This window comes from Nerophis ophidion, linkage group LG20, assembly GCF_033978795.1.
Source record: "Nerophis ophidion isolate RoL-2023_Sa linkage group LG20, RoL_Noph_v1.0, whole genome shotgun sequence".
Lineage (NCBI taxonomy): Eukaryota > Metazoa > Chordata > Actinopteri > Syngnathiformes > Syngnathidae > Nerophis > Nerophis ophidion.
In genome coordinates this window covers 36,399,097-36,426,186 of record NC_084630.1, presented here as the reverse complement: position 1 = coordinate 36,426,186, position 27,090 = coordinate 36,399,097, and the positions used below count along the sequence as shown (strand labels likewise).

The following is a 27,090-nucleotide window of genomic DNA, read 5'->3' as shown; positions in this document are numbered from 1 at the left end:
CGCCCGGATCTGAACCCGAGGGGTGTTTTGTTATTGGACTTTTGTGCTGGTCACAGTTTGTCCATAACAAACACCGTGTTCAAACATAAGGGTGTCCATATGTGCACTTGGCACCGGGACACCCTAGGCCGCAGTTCTATGATCGACTTTGTAGTTGTGTCATCGGATTTGCGGACCTCATGTTTTGGACACTCGGGTGAAGAGAGGGGCGGAGCTTTCTAGCGATCACCACCTGGTGGTGAGTTGGCTGCGATGGTGGGGGAGGATGCCGGACAGACCTGGCAGGCCCAAACGCATTGTGAGGGTCTGCTGGGAACGTCTGGCAGAGTCTCCTGTCAGAGAGAGTTTCAATTCCCACCTCCGGAAGAACTTTGAACATGTCACGAGGGAGGTGCTGGACATTGAGTCCGAGTGGACCATGTTCCGCACCTCTATTGTCCAGGCGGCTGATTGGAGCTGTGGCCGCAAGGTAGATGGTGTTTAAATCGTAGCGGTAATCCTAGAAACCGTTGGTGGACACCGGCGGTGAGGGATGCCGTCAAGCTGAAGAAAGAGTCCTATCGGGTTATGTTGCCTCATAGGTCTCGGGAGGCAGCGGACGGGTACCGACAGGCCAAGCAGCGGGAGGTTTCAGCGGCCGCAGAGGCAAACACTTGGACATGGGAGGAGTTCAGGGAAGCCATGGAAAACATCTTCCGGACGGCTTCGAAGTGATTCTGGACCACTATCCACCGCCTCAGGAAGGGGAAGCAGTGCACTATCAACACCGTGTATGGTGCGGATGGTGTTCTGCTGACCTCGACTGCAGACGTTGTGAATCGGTGGAGGGAATACTTTGAAGACCTCCTCAATCCCACCAACACATCTTCGTATGAGGAAGCAGTGGCTGGGGAATCTGTGGTGGGCTCTCCTATTTCTGGGGCTGAGGTTGCTGAGGTAGTTAAAAAGCTCCTCGGTGGCAAGGCCCCGGGGGTGGATGAGACCCGCCCGGAGTTCCTCAAGGCTCTGGATGCTGCAGGGCTGTCTTGGTTGACAAGACTCTGCAGCATCACGTGGACATCGGGGGCGGTACCTCCGGATTGGCAGACCAAGGTGGTGGTTCCTCTCTTTAAGAAGGGGAATCAGAGGGTGTGTTCCAACTATCGTGGGATCACACTCCTCAGCCTTCCCGGGAAGATCTATTCAGGTGTACTGGAGAGGAGACTACGCTGGATAGTTGAACCTCGGATTCAGGAGGAACAGTGTGGTTTTCGTCCTGGTGGTGGAACTGTGGACCAGCTCTATACTCTCGGCAGGGTTCTTGAGGGTGCATGGGAGTTTGCCCAACCAGTCTACATGTGCTTTGTGGACTTGGAGAAGACATTCGACCGTGTCCCTCAGAAAGTCCTGTGGGGAGTGCTCAGAGAGTATGGGGTATGGGACTGTCTTATTGTGGCGGTCCACTCCCTGTATGATCAGTGTCAGAGCTTGGTCCGCATTGCCGGCAGTAAGTCGGACACGTTTCCAGTGAGGGTTGGACTTCGCCAAGGCAGTCCTTTGTCACCCATTCTGTTGATAACTTTTATGAACAGACTATCTAGGCGCAGTCAGGGCGTTGAGGGGATCTGGTTTGGTGGCTGCAGGATTAGGTCTCTGCTTTTTGCAGATGATGTGGTCCTGATGGCTTCATCTGGCCAGGATCTTCAGCTCTCACTGGATCGGTTCGCAGCTGTGTGTGAAGCGACTGGAATGAGAATCAGCACCTCCAAGTCCGAGTCCATGATTCTCGCCCGGAAAAGGGTGGAGTGCCATCTTTGGGTTGGGGAGGAGACCCTGCCCCAAGTGGAGGAGTTCAAGTACCTAGGAGTCTTGTTCACGAGTGAGGGAAGAGCGAGATGGACAGGCGGATCGGTGCGGCGTCTTCAGTAATGCGGATGCCGTATCTATCCGTTGTGGTGAAAAAGGAGCTGAGCCGGAAGGCAAAGCTCTCAATTTTATTGGTCCATCTACGTTCCCATCTTCAATCAATCAATCAATGTTTATTTATATAGCCCTAAATCACAAGTGTCTCAAAGGGCTGCACAGTACTACTACTACTGATATAATACTGCAAGGTAACAACACTGTAGTACTACTACTACTGATATAATACTGCAAGGTAACAACACTGTAGTACTACTACTACTGATATAATACTGCAAAGCAACAACACTGTAGTACTACTAATACTAAAATAACTACCGATCTTATGTAAAAAATAGCAATTCTACAGTAAGCTTGCTGTATTTTTACTGTAAAATTACTTTATTTTTACTGTACATGTATTGTACTTTTACTATAAAGTTAGTGTACTTTTACTATAACCTTACTGTACTTTTACTGCAAACTCACCGTACTTTTCCTATAAACTTACTGTAATTGTACTGTAAACTCACTGTACTTTTCCTATAAACTTACTGTACTTTTAGTATAAACTTACAATACTTTTAATGTAAACTTACTGTACTTTAAACTTACTGTACTTTTAATATAGGCTTACTGCACTTTTACTGTAAACTCAGTGTGCAGACACTTGTGGCAATGACACATGAATATCTGAAGAGAAGACCAAGTGATTGTATCTATTTGATATGACTTCATTTGAAATGAGCAGGCAGTGTGTGACTACATATGTTGCTTTATGGATGTGACTGGGAAATGACCAGGCATGTGTACTAGGTCATGTTGCTTCCCAGGCATGTGTACTAGGTCATGTTGCTTCTCAGGCATGTGTACTAAGTCATGATGCTTCTCATGCATGTGTACTAGGTCATGATGCTTCCCAGGCATGTGTACTAGGTCATGTTGCTTCCCAGGCATGTGTACTAACTAGGTCATGTTGCTTCCCAGGCATGTGTACTAGGTCATGTTGCTTCCCAGGCATGTGTACTAGGTCATGTTGCTTCCCATGCATGTGTACTAGGTCATGTTGCTTCCTGCACATGTGTACTAGGTCATGTTGCTTCCCATGCATGTGTACTAGGTCATGTTGCTTCCTGCACATGTGTACTAGGTCATGTTGCTTCCCAGGCATGTGTACTAGGTCATGTTGCTTCCCAGGCATGTGTACTAGGTCATGTTGCTTCCCATGCATGTGTACTAGGTCATGTTGCTTCCTGCACATGTGTACTAGGTCATGTTGCTTCCCAGGCATGTGTACTAGGTCATGTTGCTTCCCAGGCATGTGTACTAGGTCATGTTGCTTCTCATGCATGTGTACTAGGTCATGTTGCTTCCTGCACATGTGTACTAGGTCATGTTGCTTCCCATGCATGTGTACTAGGTCATGTTGCTTCCTGCACATGTGTACTAGGTCATGTTGCTTCCCAGGCATGTGTACTAACTAGGTCATGTTGCTTCCCAGGCATGTGTACTAGGTCATGTTGCTTCCCAGGCATGTGTACTAGGTCATGTTGCTTCCCATGCATGTGTACTAGGTCATGTTGCTTCCTGCACATGTGTACTAGGTCATGTTGCTTCCCATGCATGTGTACTAGGTCATGTTGCTTCCTGCACATGTGTACTAGGTCATGTTGCTTCCCAGGCATGTGTACTAGGTCATGTTGCTTCCCATGCATGTGTACTAGGTCATGTTGCTTCCTGCACATGTGTACTAGGTCATGTTGCTTCCCAGGCATGTGTACTAGGTCATGTTGCTTCCCAGGCATGTGTACTAGGTCATGTTGCTTCTCATGCATGTGTACTAGGTCATGTTGCTTCCTGCACATGTGTACTAGGTCATGTTGCTTCCCATGCATGTGTACTAGGTCATGTTGCTTCCTGCACATGTGTACTAGGTCATGTTGCTTCTCATGCATGTGTACTAGGTCATGTTGCTTCCCAGGCATGTGTACTAGGTCTTGTTGCTTCTCATGCATGTGTACTAGGTCATGTTGCTTTTCATGCATGTGTACTAGGTCATGTTGCTTCCTGCACATGTTTACTAGGTCATGTTGCTTCCTGCACATGTTTACTAGGTCATGTTGCTTCCCAGGCATGTGTACTAGGTCATGTTGCTTCCCAGGCATGTGTACTAGGTCATGTTGCTTCTCATGCATGTGTACTAGGTCATGTTGCTTCCTGCACATGTGTACTAGGTCATGTTGCTTTCCATGCATGTGTACTAGGTCATGTTTCTTCCTGCACATGTGTACTAGGTCATGTTGCTTCCCATGCATGTGTACTAGGTCGTGTTGCTTCCTGCACATGTGTACTAGGTCATGTTGCTTCCCATGCATGTGTACTAGGTCATGTTGCTTCCTGCACATGTGTACTAGGTCATGTTGCTTCCCATGCATGTGTACTAGGTCATGTTGCTTCTTGCGTGTGTGGAGAGAGATAAGGTTAGGTGTGATTTAAGCTGGATAACTTTATCCAGCTTAGTGTGAACGGGGCCTTAATTTCCTTCCTTCCATCCTTCCTACCTTCCATGCTTCCTACCGTCCTTCCTAAACTCCTTCCTACCGTTCTTCCTTCTTAGTTTCCTTCCTTCCATGCTTCCTACCTTCCTTCTTAGTTTCCTTCCTTCCATGCTTCCTACCTTCCTTCCATGTTTCCTACCTACGTTCTTAGTTTGCTTCCTTCCATGCTTCCTACCTTCCTTCCATGCTTCCTTCTTAAGTTTCCTTCCTTCCATGCTTCCTACCTTCCTTCTTAGTTTCCTTCCTTCCATGCTTCCTACCTTCCTTCTTAGTTTCCTTCCTTCAATGCTTCCTACCTTCCTTCCTAATTTTTTTCCTTCCATGCTTCCTATCTTCCTTCCTACCTTCCTTCCATGCTTCTTACCTTCCTTCTTAATTTACTTCCTTCCATGCTTCCTACCTTCCTTCTTAGTTTCCTTCCTTCCATGCTTCCTACCTTCCTTCTTAGTTTCCTTCCTTCCATGCTTCGTACCTTCTTTCTTAGTTTCCTTCCTTCCATGCTTCCTACCTTCCTTCTTAGTTTCCTTCTTTCCATGCTTCCTACCTTCCTTCCATGCTTTCTACCTTCCTTCTTAGTTTCCTTCCTTCCATGCTTCATACCTTCCTTCCTAATTTCCTTCCTTCCATGCTTTTTACCTTCCTTCCTTCCATGCTTCATACCTTCCTTCCTAATTTCCTTCCTTCCATGCTTTTTACCTTCCTTCCTTCCATGCGTCCTACCTTCCTTTTTAATTTCCTTCCTTCCATGCTTCCTACCTTCCTTCTTAGTTTCCTTCCTTCCATGCTTCCTACCTTCTTTCTTAGTTTCCTTCCTTCCATGCTTCCTACCTTCCTTCTTAGTTTCCTTCCCTCCAGGCTTCCTATCTTCCTTCTTAGTTTCCTTCCTTCCATGCTTCATACCATCTGTCTTAATTTGCTTCCTTCCATGCTTCCTTCCCTCCAGGCTTCCTATCTTCCTTCTTAGTTTCATTCCTTCCATGCTTCCTACCTTCTTTCTTAATTTCCTTTCTTCCATGCTTCCTACCTTCCTTCTTAATTTCCTTCCTTCCATGCTTCCTACCTTCAGTGCTTCCTTTCTTCTTTGCTTTTTTTCATTCCTTCCTTCTTTCTTTACTACCTTCCTCTTCCTTCCTTCTTTACTTCCTTCCTTCCTTCATCACTTCCTTCCTTCCTTCTTAATTTCCATCCTTCCTTTACTTCATTCCATCCTTCTTCACTTCCATCATCCCTTCCTTTAATTTCCTTCCTTGTTTCTTTCTTAATTTCCTTTCCTCCTTCATTCCTTCCTTCTTTACTTCCATCCATTAGCTTCCTTCTTTCTGTTAACTTCTTTCCTTCCTAATTTCCTTTCTTCCTTCCTTCCTTCTTTGCCGCCTTCCTTTCTTCAATCTTTCCTTTATTCCTTCCTTTTATTCACTTCCTTCCTCGCTTCTTTCTTAATTTCCTTTCTTCCTTCAATCCTTCCATTAACTTCCTTCCTTCTTTCTTAAATTCATTTCTTCCTTCATTCCTTCCTTCTTTACCTTTTCCCTTCCTTCCTTGCTGCCTTCCTTCCTTCTTAATTTTCTTTCTTCCTTCCTTCTTTCCTTTATTCCTTCCTTTCTTTAACTTGCTACATTCCTTGCTCCTTTCTTAGTTTCCTTTCTTCCTTCATTCCTTCCTTTTTTCACTTCCTCCCTTCCTTTTTTTAACTTCCTTCCTTCCTTGGTGCCTTCCTTCCTTCTTAATTTCCTTTTGTTCATTCTTTCCTTCCTTGCTGACTTCCTTCCCTAGCGCAAGGCACTAATCATCCCCACTGATCTTGAGTAAAGAAAAGAAGATGAAAGAAAATCAACAGACGAAATATGAATATTACTTTAAAGAAAGGAATCTGAAATAAAATGTTGATTGTTGTCAAGAATATTTCTAGTCCACAAAAAATATAAAAGTATGTTTCCCAAAGTCTTGTGAATAGAACAAATCTTGCTGGAGAAGAAAAGTCCAAATCTTCGGAAAGGGTAAAAAGCAAAAGGTTTTACCTGTCGGCGTCGGTGACCAGCGCCAGACGGCCGTAGTCCCAGGCCACCTTTCGCAGGATGGAAAAGACGAAGAGCAAGACCTGAAGACAGAAGACCACAAGATGAGTGAAGATTGCTGGCGATTGTCTTTTAGTCCCGGGTGAGGTCTGACCAGGAAGCACATGAAGTCCAAGGCCAGGACCGTAGGCACGCCCCCAAAAGGCAGACCCTGCAGCACGGTGCTGCGGATCCTGGCCGAGTAGCAGTAGGCCTTGGAGTCGCTGTCGGACGAACAGTTGTCCTGGGCGCCGCACGCCTGGCCGCCGCCCACTGTCGCCATGGTGACCGTCAGGACTCGCTCAGCACCGCATCCTCAGCCTCCACCTAAAGAGGACGCACATGTTACAGGGAGAAAGGTCCCAGAAAAGGACTATGCCAGCAACAGGTTAGTAGGAGCTACACCAGGACCAGGACCAGCAAACTGTTCTGATCCAAAGAAGCAGTTGAAAAAAATAAAGAAGTTGCTAACATGAAAGCATTAAAGTTCCTATTTTCTTCTTGGCCACCAAGCCAGTGGTCCCAGGGAAGCGCCCACAGGACACAGTGACTGAGGGACATGGTCCAGTACTTTGTCCGAGTCCACAAAGCACATGCCCGCCAATATAGAAGTGAGGTTGGACTACGTCAATGTGACTGGAAGAGTCATTTTGGATTTGACCAGCAGGTGTAGCCAAAGACTTTGGACTCCAAGTGATACCGAGTCCGAAATTGTCAAGTCAAAAGAAGAACAAAGGCTGTGAAAAGAGACTATAAGGTCACTATAACCAGGTCCTGAGAGGTCTGGGGAGTTAGACCATCCACAGTCAGGCGCAGGAAGCCAAAACCAGACTTGGCAGGCAGGTCGAGGCAGAAAAAGTAACCGAGTGGCGCCTTGTCAAAAAGAGACAGCTGTCCATGTGACACCCAGTAGATGCCAGGGTGACAGTCATGTGACACCCAGTGGATCCCAGGGTGACTGTCATGTGACATCCAGTGGATCCCTGGGTGACAGTCATGTGACACCCAGTGGATCCCAGGGTGACAGTCATGTGACATCCAGTAGATCCCAGGGTGACAGTCATGTGACATCCAGTAGATCCCAGGGTGACAGTCATGTGACATCCAGTGGATCCCAGGGTGACAGTCATGTGACATCCAGTAGATCCCTGGGTGACAGTCATGTGACATCCAGTAGATCCCAGGGTGACAGTCATGTGACAGTCATGTGACATCCAGTGGATCCCAGGGTGACAGTCATGTGACATCCAGTGGATCGCAGGGTGACATTGACTAACTACACTAGAGCAAGCTTGGTCACAGGCAAGTACAAACCTTGTTTCCATATGAGTTGGGAAATTGTGTTAGATGTAAAAATAAACAGAATACAATGATTTGCAAATCCTTTTCAACCCATATTCAGTTGAATATGCTACAAAGACAACATATTTGATGTTCAAACTCATAAACTTTTTTTGTTTTTGCAAATAATCATTAACTTTAGAATTTGATGCCAGCAACACGTGACAAAGAAGTTGGGAAAGGTGGCAATAAATACTGATAAAGTTGAGGAATGCTCATCAAACACTTATTTGGAACATCCCACAGGTGTGCAGGCTAATTGGGAACAGGTAGGTGCCATTATTGGCTATAAAAGCAGCTTCCCAAAAAACGCTAACTAATTCCCAAACAAGGATGGGGTGAGGGTCACCACTTTGTAAGCAAATTGTTGAACAGTTTTAGAACAACATTTCTCAACGAGCTATTGCAAGGAATTTAGGGATTTTACCATCTACAGTCCGTAAAATCATCAAAAGGTTCAGAAAATCTGGAGAAATCACTGCACGTAAGCGATGATATTACGGACCTTTGATCCCTCAAGCGGTACTGCATCAAAAACCCACATCAGTGTGTAAAGGATGTCACCACATGGGCTCAGGAACCCTTCATAAAACCACTGTCAGTAACTACAGTTGGTCGTTACATCTGTAAGTGCAAGTTAAAACTCTACTATGCAAAGCGAAAGCCATTTATCAACAACACCCAGGAACGGAGCCGGCTTGGCTGGGCCCGAGCTCATCTAAGATGGACTGATGCAAAGTGGAAAAGTGTTCTGTGGTCTGACGAGTCCACATTTCAAATTATATTTGGAAACTGTGGACCTGGTGTCCTCCGGAACAAAGAGGAAAATAATCATCTGGATTGTTATAGGCGCGAAATTCAAAAGCCAGCATGTGTGATGGTATGGGGGTGTATTAGTGCCCAAGGCATGGGTAACTTACACATCTGTGAAGGCACCATTAATGCTGAAAGGTACATACAGCTTTTGGAATAATATATGTTGTCATCCAAGCAACATTATCATGGACGCCCCTGCTTATTTCAGCAAGACAATGCCAAGCCATGTGTTACAACAGTGTGGCTTCGTAGTAAAAGAATGCGGGTACTTTCCTGGCCCGCCTGCAGTCCAGACCTATCCCATGGAAAATGTGTGGCGCATTATGAAGCGTAAAATAGGACAGCGGAGACCCCGGACTGTTGAAGGACTGAAGCTCTACATAAAACAAGAATGGGAAAGAATTCCACTTTCAAAGCTTCAACAATTAGTTTCCTCAGTTCCCAAACGTTTATTGAGTGTTGTTAAAAGAAAAGGTGATGTAACACAGTGGTGAACATGCCCTTTCCCAACTACTTTGGCACATGTTGCAGCCATGAAATTTTAAGTTAATGATTATTTGCAAAAAAAATAAAAATGATTATGAGTTTGAACATCAAATATGTTGTCTTTGTAGCATATTCAACTGAATATGGGTTGAAAAGGATTTGCAAATCATTGTATTCTGTTTATATTTACATCTAACACAATTTCCCAACTCATATGGAAACGGGGTTTGTACGACTAAATATGTTACAGGTGCTACATACGTTACATAAATAATGGCTGAGGTACAGTGCAGTCGTGCTGACAAAGTTCTGCTTCCTCCTACTACTTTTGACTAAATTGTGCTCCTTCCTACTACTGTTGACTAAGTTGTGCTTATTCTTACTACTGTTGACTAAGTTGTGCTTCCTCCTACTACTGTTGACTAAGTTGTGCTTATTCTTACTACTGTTGACTAAGTTGTGCTTCCTCCTACTACTGTTGACTAAGTTGTGCTTCCTCCTACTACTTTTGACTAAATTGTGCTCCTTCCTACTACTGTTGACTAAGTTGTGCTTCCTCCTACTACTGTTGACTAAGTTGTGCTTATTCTTACTACTGTTGACTAAGTTGTGCTTCCTCCTACTACTGTTGACTAAGTTGTGCTTCCTCCTACTACTTTTGACTAAATTGTGCTCCTTCCTACTACTGTTGACTAAGTTGTGCTTCCTCCTACTACTGTTGACTAAGTTGTGCTTCCTCCTACTACTTTTGACTAAATTGTGCTCCTTCCTACTACTGTTGACTAAGTTGTGCTTATTCTTACTACTGTTGACTAAGTTGTGCTTCCTCCTACTACTGTTGACTAAGTTGTGCTTCCTCCTACTACTGTTGACTAAGTTGTGCTTCTTCCTACTACTGTTGACTAAGTTGTGCTTCCTCCTACTACTGTTGACTAAGTTGTGCTTCTTCTTACTACTGTTGACTAAGTTGTGCTTCCTCCTACTACTGTTGACTAAGTTGTGCTTCCTCCTACTACTGTTGACTAAGTTGTGCTTCTTCCTACTACTGTTGACTAAGTTGTGCTTCCTCCTACTACTGTTGACTAAGTTGTGCTTCCTCCTACTACTGTTGACTAAGTTGTGCTTCTTCCTACTACTGTTGACTAAGTTGTGCTTCTTCCTACTACTGTTGACTAAGTTGTACTTCTTCTTACTACTGTTGACTAAGTTGTGCTTCTTCCTACTACTGTTGACTAAGTTGTGCTTCTTCCTACTACTGTTGACTAAGTTGTACTTCTTCCTACTACTGTTGACTAAGTTCTGCTTCCTCCTACTACTGTTGACCAAGTTCTGCTACTTCCTACTACTGCTTCTTCCTACTACTGTTGACTAAGTTGTGCTTCTTCCTACTACTGTTGACTAAGTTCTGCTTCCTCCTATTACTGTTGACCAAGTTCTGCTACTTCCTACTACTGTTGACTAAGTTCTGCTTCCTCCTACAACTGTTGACTAAGTTGTGCTTCTTCCTACTACTGTTGACTAAGTTCTGCTTCCTCCTACTACTGTTGACCAAGTTCTGCTACGTCCTACTACTGTTGACTAAGTTCTGCTTCTTCCTACTACTGTTGACTAAGTTGTGCTTCTTCCTACTACTGTTGACTAAGTTGTACTTCTTCCTACTACTGTTGACTAAGTTCTGCTTCCTCCTACTACTGTTGACTAAGTTGTGCTTCTTCCTACTACTGTTGACTAAGTTGTGCTTCTTCCTACTACTGTTGACTAAGTTGTACTTCTTCCTACTACTGTTGACTAAGTTCTGCTTCCTCCTACTACTGTTGACCAAGTTCTGCTACTTCTTACTACTGTTGACTAAGTTCTGCTTCTTCCTACTACTGTTGACTAAGTTGTGCTTCTTCCTACTACTGTTGACTAAGTTCTGCTTCTTCCTACTACTGTTGACTAAGTTCTGCTTCCTCCTATTACTGTTGACCAAGTTCTGCTACTTCCTACTACTGTTGACTAAGTTCTGCTTCCTCCTACAACTGTTGACTAAGTTGTGCTTCTTCTTACTACTGTTGACTAAGTTCTGCTTCCTCCTACTACTGTTGACCAAGTTCTGCTACGTCCTACTACTGTTGACTAAGTTCTGCTTCTTCCTACTACTGTTGACTAAGTTGTGCTTCTTCCTACTACTGTTGACTAAGTTGTACTTCTTCCTACTACTGTTGACTAAGTTCTGCTTCCTCCTACTACTGTTGACTAAGTTGTGCTTCTTCCTACTACTGTTGACTAAGTTGTGCTTCTTCCTACTACTGTTGACTAAGTTGCACTTCTTCCTACTACTGTTGACTAAGTTCTGCTTCCTCCTACTACTGTTGACTAAGTTCTGCTTCCTCCTACTACTGTTGACCAAGTTCTGCTACTTCCTACTACTGTTGACTAAGTTCTGCTTCTTCCTACTACTGTTGACTAAGTTGTGCTTCTTCCTACTACTGTTGACTAAGTTCTGCTTCCTCCTATTACTGTTGACCAAGTTCTGCTACTTCCTACTACTGTTGACTAAGTTCTGCTTCCTCCTACAACTGTTGACTAAGTTGTGCTTCTTCCTACTACTGTTGACTAAGTTCTGCTTCCTCCTACTACTGTTGACCAAGTTCTGCTACGTCCTACTACTGTTGACTAAGTTCTGCTTCTTCCTACTACCGTTGACTAAGTTGTGCTTATTCTTACTACTGTTGACTAAGTTGTACTTCTTCCTACTACTGTTGACTAAGTTCTGCTTCCTCCTACTACTGTTGACTAAGTTCTCCTACTTCCTACTACTGTTGACTAAGTTCTGCTTCCTCCTACTACTGTTGACCAAGTTCTGCTACTTCCTACTACTGTTGACTAAGTTCTGCTTCCTCCTACTACTGTTGACTAAGTTGTGCTTCCTCCTACTACTGTTGACTAAGTTGTGCTTCTTCCTACTACTGTTGACTAAGTTGTGCTTATTCTTACTACTGTTGACTAAGTTCTGCTTCCTCCTACTACTGTTGACTAAGTTGTGCTTATTCTTACTACTGTTGACTAAGTTCTGCTTCCTCCTACTACTGTTGACCAAGTTCTGCTACGTCCTACTACTGTTGACTAAGTTCTGCTTCTTCCTACTACTGTTGACTAAGTTGTGCTTATTCTTACTACTGTTGACTAAGTTGTACTTCTTCCTACTACTGTTGACTAAGTTCTGCTTCCTCCTACTACTGTTGACCAAGTTCTGCTACTTCCTACTACTGTTGACTAAGTTCTGCTTCCTCCTACTACTGTTGACTAAGTTGTGCTTCTTCCTACTACTGTTGACTAAGTTGTGCTTATTCTTACTACTGTTGACTAAGTTCTGCTTCCTCCTACTACTGTTGACTAAGTTGTGCTTATTCTTACTACTGTTGACTAAGTTCTGCTTCCTCCTACTACTGTTGACTAAGTTGTGCTTATTCTTACTAGTGTTGACTAAGTTCTGCTTCCTCCTACTACTGTTGACCAAGTTCTGCTACTTCCTACTACTGTTGACCAAGTTCTGCTACTTCCTACTACTGTTGACCAAGTTCTGCTACTTCCTACTACTGTTGACTAAGTTCTGCTTCCTCCTACTACTGTTGACTAAGTTGTGCTTCCTCCTACTACTGTTGACTAAGTTGTGCTTCTTCTTACTAGTGTTGACTAAGTTCTGCTTCCACCTACTACTGTTGACCAAGTTCTGCTACTTCCTACTACTGTTGACTAAGTTCTGCTTCCTCCTACTACTGTTGACTAAGTTGTGCTTCTTCCTACTACTGTTGACTAAGTTGTGCTTCTTCTTACTAGTGTTGACTAAGTTCTGCTTCCTCCTACTACTGTTGACCAAGTTCTGCTACTTCCTACTACTGTTGACTAAGTTCTGCTTCCTCCTACTACTGTTGACTAAGTTGTGCTTCTTCCTACTACTGTTGACTAAGTTGTGCTTCTTCTTACTAGTGTTGACTAAGTTCTGCTTCCTCCTACTACTGTTGACCAAGTTCTGCTACTTCCTACTACTGTTGACTAAGTTCTGCTTCCTCCTACTACTGTTGACTAAGTTGTGCTTATTCTTACTACTGTTGACTAAGTTCTGCTTCCTCCTACTACTGTTGACTAAGTTGTGCTTATTCTTACTACTGTTGACTAAGTTCTGCTTCCTACTACTACTGTTGACTGAGGTGAAGTGCAGTAGTGCTGACTAGGTTCTGGTGATGCTGACTAGGTTCTGGTGATGCTGACTGGGTTCTGGTGATGCTGACTAGGTTCTGGTGGTGCTGACTGGGTTCTGGTGATGCTGACTAGGTTCTGGTGGTGCTGACTGGGTTCTGGTGGTGCTGACTAGGTTCTGGTGGTGCTGAGTAGGTTCTGGTGATGCTGACTAGGTTCTGGTGGTGCTGACTAGGTTGTAGTGGCTGCAGTGGAAAGATGCAGAGTTGGGCGCCCCCTGCTGGCGTGGAGGTTCCGGCCCAGCAGAAGAACTGACGTCCAATTTGACCCACTTGTGTCAGCGGTGACGTCACCACGAGTAATAGGATGATGGTGATTATGAATCATAGCGTGGCCGCCAGTGACGTCACCGCTGCTGACTCAGCAAGTGATGCGCAGCTGCAGGCGCTCGGAACCAACCGGAACCGCCAAGCAGGCCGCGCGTGTCCTGCGTGATGCTGTGCGCCGACGCGGATCAAACAAAGCCGCCGTTGACGACGAAAGGCCTCACCTGACCACCGGAAGTCGCTCCGTCCTCGCAGGGCTTCTTCCCGCACTGAAATCCTCACGCACGTCGCGCGGCGCGGCCCGCGTCCTGCCGCAGAGCCGCCATCCCGCAGAACGTCGCCCAGACCACCGAGAGGGGGGATGGGGCAGGGGGGAGGGGGGGACACCGAGTCCCTGTCCGAGTCCCTGTCCGAGTCCCGCTCCTGCGCCGAGTGCACTTGCTCCGCCTCGAGGTCGCCGCCAAGATGGAGGCTGTCTGCGGGAAGGAGCCGCTGTTGCTGCCGCTGCTGCTGCTGCGGAACATGCACGCCGCCGCCACCAGGGGGCGTCCGACACAGCCCTTCACAATAAAAGCCCTGTGGGGGAGAAACACTTTTTTTCTGCCGAACTGCAGGCTGGAACCTATCCCAGCTGACGTCACTACACCTCTGCCAATCACCTTACATAATACTTATTATATATCAATTACAGTCAATAATTACACATAATACATATTATATAGTAATTACAGTCAATAATTAGACATACTACATATATATTTTTTGCAGTAAAATATGAGACATAATACATGTTATATATTAATTAGTCAATTATGAGACATAATACGTATTATATATTAATTACAGTCAATTATGAGACATAATACATATCATATATCAATTAGTCAATTATGAAACAATGTTATATATTAATTAGTCAATTATGAGACAATACATATTATATATAAATCAGTCAATTACAGTATGAGACATAATACATGTTATATATTAATTAGTCACTCATGACACATAATACATGTTATATATTAATCAGTCAATTATGAAATAATGAATATTATATATTATTTAGTCAATCATGAAATAATACATGTCATATATTAAGTAGTCAATTATGAGACATAATACATGTTACGTCTACTCTTGTGTTTGTCAAGACGTGGACTGTGGTGTGGTTTGTTTTCCCGAGGTGCAAAGTGATTGGCGCGGAGACGGCGTGAAGGTAAGGACATGATTTAATCCAAACTCAAAACCGGAACAAACAAAAGGCGCTCACAAGAAGGTACAAAAACTTGGCTGTAAAAACATAAGGCAAAACTGTGGACATAAACTAAAACTTGCACAAAGGCAGAACTATGAACAACTAAAATTCGCTCCATTTTGTCCACTAAAGACGCCGAGATCATTATCCATGCGTTTGTTACGTCTCGCCTCGACTACTGTAACGTATTATTTTCGGGTCTCCCCATGTCTAGCATTAAAAGATTACAGTTGGTGCAAAATGCGGCTGCTAGACTTTTGACAAGAACAAGAAAGTTTGATCATATTACGTCTGTACTGTATATACCTTTATATACATATATACATACATATATACCTATACTGTATATACCTTTATATACATATATGCATACATATATACCTATACTGTATATACCTTTATATACATATATACATACATATATACCTATACGGTATATACCTTTATATACATATATACATACATATATACCTATACTGTATATACCTTTATATACATATATACATACATATATACCTATACTGTATATACCTTTATATACATATATACATACATATATACCTATACTGTATATACCTTTATATACATATATACATACATATATACCTATACTGGCTCACCTGCACTGGCTTCCTGTGCACTTAAGATGTGACTTTAAGGTTTTACTACTTACGTATAAAATACTACACGGTCTAGCTCCATCCTATCTTGCCGATTGTATTGTACCATATGTCCCGGCAAGAAATCTGCGTTCAAAGGACTCCGGCTTATTAGTGATTCCCAAAGCCCAATAAAAGTCTGCAGGCTATAGAGCGTTTTCATTTCGGGCTCCAGTACTCTGGAATGCCCTCCCGGTAAAAGTTTGAGAGGCCACCTCAGTAGAAGCATTTAAGTCTCACCTTAAAACTCATTTGTATTCTCTAGCCTTTAAATAGACTCCCTTTTTAGACCAGTTGATCTGCCGTTTCTTTTCTTTTTCTCCTATGTCCCACTCTCCCTTGTGGAGGGGGTCCGGTCCGATCCGGTGGCCATGTACTGCTTGCCTGTGTATCGGCTGGGGACATCTCTGTGCTGCTGGTCCGCCTCCGCTTGGGATGGTTTCCTGCTGGCTCCGCTGTGAACGGGACTCTCGCTGCTGTGTTGGATCCGCTTTGGACTGGACTCTCGCGACTGTGTTGGATCCATTATGGATTGAACTTTCACATGTTAGACCTGCTCGACATCCATTGCTTTCCTCCTCTCCAAGGTTCTCATAGTCATCATTGTCACCGACGTCCCACTGGGTGTGAGTTTTCCTTGCCCTTATGTGGGCCTACCGAGGATGTCGTAGTGGTTTGTGCAGCCCTTTGAGACACTAGTGATTTAGGACTATATAAGTAAACATTGATTGATTGAACTAAAAGGTAAACACTTACTGTGACCAAGAAAAGGATATGAAAAAAAGCAGCATGGATATCATGGGTTTGTCCAGGGTGATGGATGGTGATGTCGCCATCGCCAGGCTGACTACCTGGCAACTGTGGATTAAAGGCCTACTGAAAGCCATTACTAGCCACCACACTGTCTGATAGTTTATATATCAATGATGAAATATTAACATTGCAACACATGCCAATACGGCCGCTTTAGTTTACTAAATTACAATTTTGAATTTCCCGGGAGTTTCATCTTGAAAACGTCGTGTAATGATGATGTGTACGCAAGACGTCACAGGTTTTTAGGAAGTATGAGCCCTGCACACACACACACACAGCTAAAAGTCGTCTGCTTTAACGGCATAATTACACAGTATTTTGGACATCTGTGTTGATGAATCTTTTGCAATTTGTTCAATTAATATTGGAGAAGTCACAGTAGCAAGATGGAGTTGGGAAGCTTTAGCCTTTAGCCACACAAACACACGGTGATTCCTTGTTTAAAATTCCCAGAGCTGAAACTTTATTATGGATCAGAGCGCGGTCAAGAGAACATGGATCCCGACCAAATGCCAACCAGCAGGTTTCGGTGAGAAAGTTATGGTTAAAAAGTCAGTTCTTACCGGAGAAAAGCTGAGCTTGTGCCGTCCATAGCTGCCCTCGACTCCCCTGAGACACTGCGCGTCAACACACCCGTGGACACACCCCTCCGACTATCAGGTAATATTTAACTCACTACAATACTAACAACACAATAGAAAGATAAGGGATTTCCCAGAATTATCCTAGTAAATGTGTCTAAAAACATCGGAATCCGTCCCAAATCAATCACGTTTTTTTTCCTTTTTAACTCTTTTTTTTTTTAGTCCGTCGCTATCAATATCCTCAAACACGAATCTTTCATCCTCGCTAAAATTAATGGGGAAATTGTCCTTTTCTCGGTCCGAAAAACTGTTTTTGTTGGAGGCTCCCATTAAAAACAATGTGAATATGTGAGGAGCCATCAACTTGTGACCTCATCGTCTGCTACTTCCGGTACAGGCAGGGCTTTTCTCTCAGCGACCAAAAGTTGCCAACTTTATGGTGGATGTTCTCTACTAAATCCTTTCAGCAAAAATATGGCAATATGGCGAAATGATGAAGTATGACACCTGCTATCCCCGTTTAAATAAGAACATCTCATTTCAGTAGACCTTTAAATAACACAGGTGACTGAACAGGTGCGTGAGTCAAAACAAATCAGGTGTGTGACATGACAGGTGAAACTAATTGGTTGGCATGGTAACAAAGCAAACACGGAAGTTCAGAAACAGGAAACAATGGAGTCTTAAGCAAAACAGACGATAACTAAACAAAACATGATCACAAGACATGACGGCGTTCCAAAAAGTTGGAAACAATCCAAATAAAGCTGGCAGAGAAGTCCTGAGGAGGAGGTCTAGGACTCACTAAAGTCCTTAATGAGCACTCGCGGGGAGATTTCTGGATTACAAATGGTCTTAACTTATTTTCACAAACAAAAAATATTCTCCGTGGTTGACTTCAGATGAATCCAAATAAGTTATTTAGCAGTAAATAAAGTGTTTGACTCCTCACTCCTTCAACATGGCAGCCAGACAAGAGGAGAAAACAGCTGTCCTCTCTCTCTCTCTCTCTCCTTCACAGGAGGAGGAAGTGTCTCAGCAGGAGGAGCTGAGCAGCTGACAACAATCACTCAAACGTCATCTAAAACATCCAATCATTCATCAACATCATCATTGGCATTATTTCATTTCACTGTCTAAACAATTAATACATAAATAATATAGAAAGGCTCCAACAGTGTATCTACACAACAATATTTATTACATTTGGGATTAATATGTGTATCTACACAACATTATTAATACAACTGGGATTAATAAGTGTATCTAAACAAAAATATTTATTACAGTTCGGATTGATGTCTACGGAAAAAAAATGTGTATCATTGGTATATATACATATATATATATTCATACATTTACAAAATATATATATATACACACATATATATGTATAAACATATGTATATATATATATATATATATTATGTAAATGTATGAATATATATATATGTGTATATACATATATATACACATATATATATATTCGTACATTTACATAATATATATATATATATTAATATATAAATATACGTATATATATATACATACATATATATATATACACAGGGCAGCACGGTGGTGCAAGGGGTTTGTGCGTCTGTCTCACTATACGAAATTCATGAGGGTCCTAGTTTCGAGCCCAAGCCGGGATCTTTATGTGTGGAGTTTGCATGTTCTCCCAGTCACTGTGTGGGTTCTACTGCAGCTTCCTCCCACCTCCAAAGACATGCACCTGGGGATAGGCCCCTCCCACCTCCAAAGACATGCACCTGGGGATAGGCCCCTCCCACCTCCAAAGACATGCACCTGGGGATAGGCCCCTCCCACATCCAAAGACATGCACCTGGGGATAGGCCCCTCCCACCTCCAAAGACATGCACCTGGGGATAGGCCCCTCCCACCTCCAAAGACATGCACCTGGGGATAGGCCCCTCCCACATCCAAAGACATGCACCTGGGGATAGGCCCCTCCCACCTCCAAAGATATGCACTTGGGAATAGGCCCCTCCCACATCCAAAACCATGCACCTGGGGATTGGCCCCTCCCACCTCCAAAGATATGCACCTGGGGATAGGCCCCTCCCACCTCCAAAGACATGCACCTGGGGATAGGTTGATTGGCAACACTAAATGGTCCCTAGTGTGTGAATGTTGTCTGTCTATCTGTGTTGGCCCTACCATGAGGTGGTGACTTGTCCAGGGTGTACCCCACCTTCCGCCCGATTGTAGCTGAGATAAGAAAATTCTGGCAGCAGTGTACAGAATGTAAAGTATGTATGTATGTATATATATATATATAGATATATATATATATACATATATATAGAAACCCCGTTTCCATATGAGTTGGGAAATAGTGTTAGATGTAAATATAAACAGAATACAATGATTTGCAAAACCTTTTCAAGCCATATTCAGTTGAATATGCTACAAAGACAACATATTTGATGTTCAAACTCATAAAGAGGTTTTTTTTGCAAATAATCATTAACTTTAGAATTTGATGCCAGCAACACGTGACAAAGAGTTTGGGAAAGGTGGCAATAAATACTGATAAAGTTGAGGAATGCTCATCAAACACTTATTTGGAACATCCCACAGGTGTGCAGGCTAATTGGGAACAGGTGGGTGCCATGATGGGGTATAAAAACAGCTTCCCAAAAAATGCTCAGTCTTTCACAAGAAAGGATGGGGCGAGGTACACCCCTTTGTCCACAACTGCGTGAACAAATAGTCAAACAGTTTAAGAACAACCTTTCTCAAAGTGCAATTGCAAGAAATTTAGGGATTTCAACATCTACGCTCCATGATATCATCAAAAGGTTCAGAGAATCTGGAGAAATCACTCCACGTAAGCAGCATGGCCGGAAACCAACATTGAATGACCGTGACCTTCCATCCCTCAGACGGCCCCGTATCAAAAACCGACATCAATCTCTAAAGGATATCACCACATGGGCTCAGGAACACTTCAGAAAACCACTGTCACTAAATACAGTTGGTCGCTACATCTGTAAGTGCAAGTTAAAGCTCTACTATGCAAAGCAAAAGCCATTTATCAACAACATCCAGAAACGCAGCCGGCTTCTCTGGGCCCGAGATCATCTAAGATGATGCAAAGTGGAAAAGTGTTCTGTGGTCTGACAAGTCCACATTTCAAATTCTTTTTGAAAATATTCGACATCGTGTCATCCGGACCAAAGAGGAAGTGAACCATCCAGACTGTTATAGGCGCAAAGTTGAAAAGCCAGCATGTGTGATGGTATGGGGGTGCATTAGTGCCCAAGGCATGGGTAACTTACACATCTGTGAAGGCACCATTAATGCTGAAAGGTACATAAAGGTTTTAGAACAACATATGTTGTCATCCAAGCAACGTTATCATGGACGCCCCTGCTTATTTCAGCAAGACAATGCCAAGCCACATTCAGCAAGTATTAAAACAGCGTGGCTTCATAGTAAAAGAGTGCGGGTACTTTCCTGGCCCGCCTGCAGTCCAGACCTGTCTCCCGTCGAAAATGTGTGGCGCATTATGAAGCGTAAAATACGACAGCGGAGACCCCGGACTGTTGAAGGACTGAAGCTCTACATAAAACAAGAATTCCACTTTCAAAGCTTCAAAAATTAGTTTCCTCAGTTCCCAAACGTTTATTGAGTGTTATCCTGCCTTCCTTAAGCACACTTGTACAAGAAGGCAGTACGTTCAACACCTTTTGCTCATCAAAACTCTGAACACCAGGTTGACTGATGGAGGCCATGTTTATTGACAATTGAAAGGGTGAAACAACGATGCCACGAACAGCATAAGATGTAATAGTTGTTTGCTGAGAAACACGAGGAGTGAAGTGGAGTTGTGCGCACCAGTTTGAAATGCTTCCGGAGTCTAAACACGTGACCTACCTACGCGTTTCTTATTGGTAGAGCTCACTTAGCAGAAGTAATTGAAATGACTTGGCAATAAACACGCACTAAATAGAGTAATCTTAATAACTGAGGCAGAACAAGTGTTGTTAAAAGAAAAGGTGATCCAACACAGTGGTGAACGTCCATCCTCCATTCATTTTCTACTGCTACTTCCCTTTTGGGATTGTGGGGGGCGCTGGCGCCTGTCTCAGCTACAATCGGGGTAAGGCGGAGTACACCCTGGACAAGTCACCACCTCATCGCATGTTCACAGTGGTGAACATGCCCTTTCCCAACTACTTTGGCACGTGTTGCAGCCGTGAAATTCTAAGTTTACTATTATTTGCAAGTAAAAAAAAAGTTTATGAGTTTGAACATCAAATATGTTGTCTTTGTAGCATATTCAACTGAATATGGGTTGAAAAGGATTTGCAAATCATTGTATTCTGTTTATATTTACATCTAACACAATTTCCCAACTCATATGGAAACGAGGTTTGTATATATATACATACTATACAAACATACAAATATATATACATATATATATATATACACATACATACTTACATATATATATTTTATACATATATATATACATGTATACACATATACATATATACACATATATACACATACACCCATATATATATATATATATATATGTAGGTGTGGGAAAAATCACAAGACTACTTCATCTCTACAGAACTGTTTCATGAGGGGTTCCCTCAATCAATCAGGAGATGATTGAGGGAACCCCTCATGAAACAGTTCTGTAGAGATGAAGTAGTCTTGTGATTTTTCCCACACCTACATATTGCGCTCTACCACGGTATCGAGCACTATTCTCTGGATAATCCAATCAAGACATACATATATATATATATATACACAAGCTGAATGGGTCAAAACACGCTGAGAAGGGACAGAGGCTAGGATCCTTCAACGTGTGTACAAAGATGTTGAAGATGTTCTACGAGTCGGTGGTGGCAAGCGCCTTCTTGTACGCCGTGGCTTGCTGGGGCAGCGGGCTGAGAGTGAGGGACGCAAACAGACTGGACAAGTTGGTAGAGAAGGCCAGTAACGTGGTGGGAGTGGAGCTGGACTCTCTGGCGGTGGTGTCAGAGAGAAGTCTAGCAAAACTCCTAGCAGTTACGGACAACACCTCCCACCCACTACACTCCGACCTGGAGGAGAGAATGAGCACCTTCAGTGGAAGGCTCAGACTCCCAAAATGTAACACAGAACCACACAGGAGGTCCTTCATACCGACATCAGACTGTATAATGCATATGTTCCTTCTTCACTGCACTTAAATGTAGAATATATTTATATTATTCATACATCATATATTATACATATATATATATACATATATATATGTTATATATTATTATTGTTTATTGTGAGCGAACGTGTGAATGTGAGTGTGAATGTTGTCTGTCTATCTGTGTTGGCCCTGCGATGAGGTGGCGACTTGTCCAGGGTGTACACCGCCTTCCGCCCGATTGTAGCTGAGATAGGCGCCAGCGCCCCCCGCGACCCCAAAAGGGAATAAGTGGTAGAAAATGGATGGAAGGGTGAGCGAACTGTGGTGCTGAATTTCCCCCAGGGATCAATACAGTACTTTCTATTCTATTCCATATATATATATACACATTTTATACCGCTTGTCCCTTTCAGGGTCGCTGGAGTCTCTCTCAGCTGCATTCAGGAAGAAGGAAGTTAGGTGAGTATGCGTAAGTAAGCATGGTAAGTTAGGTGGGTGTGCGTAAGTAAGCAAGCATGGTAAGTTAGGTGAGAGTGAGTAAGTAAGCATGGTAAGTTAGGTGAGTGTGAGTAAGTAAGCATGGTAAGTTAGGTGAATGTGAGTGAGTAAGTAAGCATGGTAAGTTAGGTGAGTGTGAGTAAGTAAGCATGGTAAGTTAGGTGAGTGTGAGTAAGTAAGCATGGTAAGTTAGGTGAATGTGAGTAGGTAAGTAAGCATGGTAAGTTAGGTGAGTGTGAGTAAGTAAGCATGGTAAGTTAGGTGAGTGTGAGTAAGTAAGTAAGCATGGTAAGTTAGGTGAATGTGAGTAAGTAAGCATGGTAAGTTAGGTGAATGTGAGTAGGTAAGTAAGCATGGTAAGTTAGGTGAATGTGAGTAGGTAAGTAAGCATGGTAAGTTAGGTGAGTGTGAGTAAGTAAGTAAGCATGGTAAGTTAGGTGGGTGTGCGTAAGTAAGCAAGCATGGTAAGTTAGGTGAGTTTGAGTAAGTAAGTAAGCATGGTAAGTTAGCTGAATGTGAGTAAGTAAGTAAGCATGGTAAGTTAGGTGAATGTGAGTAAGTAAGTAAGCATGGTAAGTTAGGTGAATGTGAGTGAGTAAGTAAGCATGGTAAGTTAGGTGAGTAAGTAAGCATGGTAAGTTAGGTGAGTGTGAGTAAGTAAGCATGGTAAGTTAGGTGAATGTGAGTAGGTAAGTAAGCATGGTAAGTTAGGTGAGTGTGAGTAAGTAAGCATGGTAAGTTAGGTGAGTGTGAGTAAGTAAGTAAGCATGGTAAGTTAGGTGAATGTGAGTAAGTAAGTAAGCATGGTAAGTTAGGTGAATGTGAGTAAGTAAGCATGGTAAGTTAGGTGAGTGTGAGTAAGTAAGCATGGTAAGTTAGGTGAATGTGAGTAAGTAAGTAAGCATGGTAAGTTAGGTGAATGGAGTAAGTAAGTAAGCATGGTAAGTTAGGTGAGTGTGAGTAAGTAAGCATGGTAAGTTAGGTGAATGTGAGTAAGTAAGTAAGCATGGTAAGTTAGGTGAGTGTGAGTAAGTAAGCATGGTAAGTTAGGTGGGTGTGAGTAAGTAAGCATGGTAAGTTAGGTGAATGTGAGTAAGTAAGCAAGCATGGTAAGTTAGGTGAGTGTGAGTAAGTAAGTAAGCATGGTAAGTTAGGTGAATGTGAGTAAGTAAGTAAGTAAGTAAGTTAGGTGAATGGAAGATGAGACTTGCTAAAGTCTAAAGAGAGTTGGGCAGTCAGGGCGCCATCTTTGCTACCAACTGTGAGCCCCTGCGTCACAACAAGTTGGTAGCCAACATGGCGCCTCTCCTGGAGTTGGACATAAACCCACCACTTTGTAGAGAGGACTTAAAGGGGCGGGGCCTAGTGGGCAAGGTAGAGAGGGAGGCAACAGGTGTGCAAGCAACTTTATTGACAAGACTCAACTTCTCTCATCAAACTGACTTTTGTTCTTCAGCAGGAAAGCAGCCAAATACTCGATGGGGTTTGCTGGCCTGCAAGACAAAACACCTCCTTCATTAGCACACCTCCTCCTTCATTAGTACACCTCCTTATAAGGTGCGAGTGTACCTAATGTGTGTGTGTGTATAAATATATATATATTAGGGGTGTAACGGTACGTGTATTTGTATTGAACCGTTTCGGTACGGGGGTTTCGGTTCGGTGCGGAGGAATACCGAACGAGTTCAACACGTACATATGAAGTAGCCGCCTATGCTAAATTCTTAATGGGCTCCGTTCTGCCTCTGTGTTTGTCTGTACACAGCACCCTGCATTGTCCCGCCCACACAACCATCTGATTGGTTACATACAAAGCCAATCAGCAATGCGTATTCTGAGCACATGTCGTCAGGGCTTCAGTGTCGATGTCGAGCAGGTAGGTCTTGAGCAGGGGAGCAACTCACTCTCCCCAAATTATATTCCAAGTCAACTACTTTCTAAACATCACTATGAGCCCGTTGACCTTCTAGAAACAAACTGCAGCTCAGCTCACTCGCAGTCTTGGCTTTAGGTGAAGGCTAGTTAGCTTTTAACGAAACGTTAACCCGTTTTGCGGTGTGTGTGTGTGTGTGTGTGTGTTACGGACAGTGTTGATTGAGGTGTGTTGAAGCAGCAAAAAAAGGACATTATATTAAATAAAGAGTTTCTGTCTCTGATAGTGTATAAAATAATTCAAGTGCATCATAAAGCCTACATTTTGCGGTGTGTGTGTGTGTGTGTGTGCGTGTGTATGTGTTACGGACAGTGTTGATTGAGGTGTGTTGAAACAGCAAAAAAAGGACATTATATTAAATAAAGAGTTTCTGTCCCTGATAGTGTATAAAATATTTCAAGTGCATCATAAAGCCTACATAAACTCCAAGGTGGTCAGGGATGAATTTTCAGCTATAGTTACATGAATTCTTAGTAATGTAGCAGCCTAGTTTTGAATGGCAGGGTCCCTGCTATCACATGTTGATACAAATATAACATTTACATAATAAAAAAATCAACTACAGGCTTCCCCAATGCTGTAATAAATTAAGCATGATGAGTTGACTTGAAACTGTTTAATGTTGCACTTTTTATATGTAGAGGAATAGTTGGGTCATTTTATTTCATCCAAGCAACAACTTGAGGCAGTTTAATGTGGATTAACGTGGGCAGAATTATTATAGTGTTCCCAATGTTAAAAGGATCAAGCCATTGTTTACAAATTTGGTAAATAAATACCCCAAAAATTTATATTTTGTTGTTTTCCTACTGTACCGAAAATGAACCGAACCATGACCTCTAAACCGAGGTATGTACCAAACCGAAATGTTTGTGTACCATTACACCCCTAATATATATATATATATATATATATATATATATACATACATACACATATGTATACATACATACACATATATATATATGGGTATTTATATATATATATATATATATATATATATATATATACATACACATACAGTACTTTGATTTCTTCAGGAAAATTAAAAATATATTTGTATATATTTATGTAATATATAAATATAATATGCATATGTATACTATATATATATATATATACACACATATACATATATATATATATATATATATATATATATATATATGTATAAATGTGCATATACAGAGTTGCGATCAAAATTATTCAACCCCCACACAATTTTGGTGTTTTAGCAAGTAGGACATTTATTCCGTATTTTGTTAATAGTCTTATCAAACAAAGATGCATTAAATATAAAAATGCAACTTGAATTACAACATTATATTTTGTAACATACCCAACAGTGTCATTTCTCTTAATATCTCATTGACAAAATTATTCCACCCCTTGAAGATCATAACTCTTAAGAACGGAATTTGAATAAGGTCTTTTCAATCAGGTGTTGAAAACACCTGTAGATGTGATTAGAACCATAACGAGCAACAATTAAACTGATTGAAAAAGACTGTGACGCTCAGCTACTTGTAGATGGTCAATGGTGTATTTGCAACATGGTGAAGTCCAGGGAGTGGTCAAAGAAGTCAAGACAGGAGGTCATTTATTTTCACAAGAAAGGATATGGATATAAGAAAATAGCAAAGACATTACACATTCCAAGAGACACAGTTGGGAGCATAATTTGCAAGTTTAAAGCTAAAGGCACAGTGGAAACACTACCTGGGCGTGGTAGAAAGAGGATGCTGTGTGCGTACAGTAATGAAAAACCCCCGGGTAACAGCTGAGGAACTACAACAGGACATTGCAGAGGGGGGACCGCGAGTTTCGTCCCAGACAATAAGACGCACACTACGAGATGAAGGCCTCCATGCCAGAACTCCCAGGCGCACACCACTTCTCACTACCAGGCACAAGAAAAATAGACTACAGTATGCCAAAAATCATCTGGACAAACCCCAAAGGTTTTGGGAAACTGTTCTATGGAGTGATGAGACAAAACTGGGAACTCTTTGGGTCTATGAATCAACGTTATGTCTGGAGGAGAAAAAATGAAGCTTACAAAGAGAAGAACACCTTGCCTACTGTTAAGCATGGTGGGGGGTCAATCATGCTCTGGTGCTGTTTCTCTGCCTCAGGTACCGGGAATCTCCAGCGTGTTCAAGGCATTATGAATTCTATTTCCTAGCAGGATATATTAGCTGCAAATGTCATGAAGTCAGTGAGGAAGCTGAGCCTTGGGAGACGTTGGACCTTCCAACAGGACAACGATCCCAAGCATACCTCCAAATCGACATCAGAATGGTTGCAGAAGAAGGGCTGGAAGACTCTGGAGTGGCCTTCACAGTGGCCAGACCTAAATCCTCTAGAAAAGCTGTGGTGGGACTTGAAGAAGGCAGTTGCAGCACGCAAGCCCAAGAATATGAATGAACTGGAGGCCTTTGCCCAAGAGGAATGGGCTAAAATACCTGTAGATGCTTGCAAGAAGCTTGTGTCCGCTTATGTATCACCTTTGAAGGATGTCA

The 27,090-nt window shown here is 42.7% G+C and overlaps 2 protein-coding genes across 6 annotated transcripts in view; both read right to left on the bottom strand.

The window, feature by feature from the left end:
- The window catches only part of LOC133539087 (CSC1-like protein 2), a 41,238-nt gene extending 27,080 nt beyond the window's left edge, over positions 1–14,158 (bottom strand). For 2 of the 4 annotated variants that reach the window (XM_061881130.1, XM_061881132.1), the window contains exons 1-3: positions 13,869–14,157; positions 6,609–6,820; positions 6,458–6,537 (exon numbers count right to left, since the gene is read on the bottom strand). In XM_061881130.1, the coding sequence (XP_061737114.1) occupies positions 6,458–6,537; positions 6,609–6,776 (248 nt within the window). In that variant the 5' untranslated portion in view covers positions 6,777–6,820; positions 13,869–14,157. Of the gene's footprint in view, positions 1–6,457; positions 6,538–6,608; positions 6,821–13,868 lie in introns of all 4 variants that reach the window. The other 2 variants (XM_061881129.1, XM_061881131.1) reach the window with 2 other exon arrangements.
- Positions 14,159–24,027: 9,869 nt separating this feature from the next.
- Positions 24,028–27,090, bottom strand: part of dpy30 (dpy-30 histone methyltransferase complex regulatory subunit) — a 9,363-nt gene continuing 6,300 nt past the window's right edge. For both annotated transcript variants that reach the window (XM_061881181.1, XM_061881182.1), the window contains exon 5: positions 24,028–24,128. In XM_061881181.1, the coding sequence (XP_061737165.1) occupies positions 24,056–24,128 (73 nt within the window). In that variant the 3' untranslated portion in view covers positions 24,028–24,055. The remainder of the gene's footprint in view (positions 24,129–27,090) is intronic.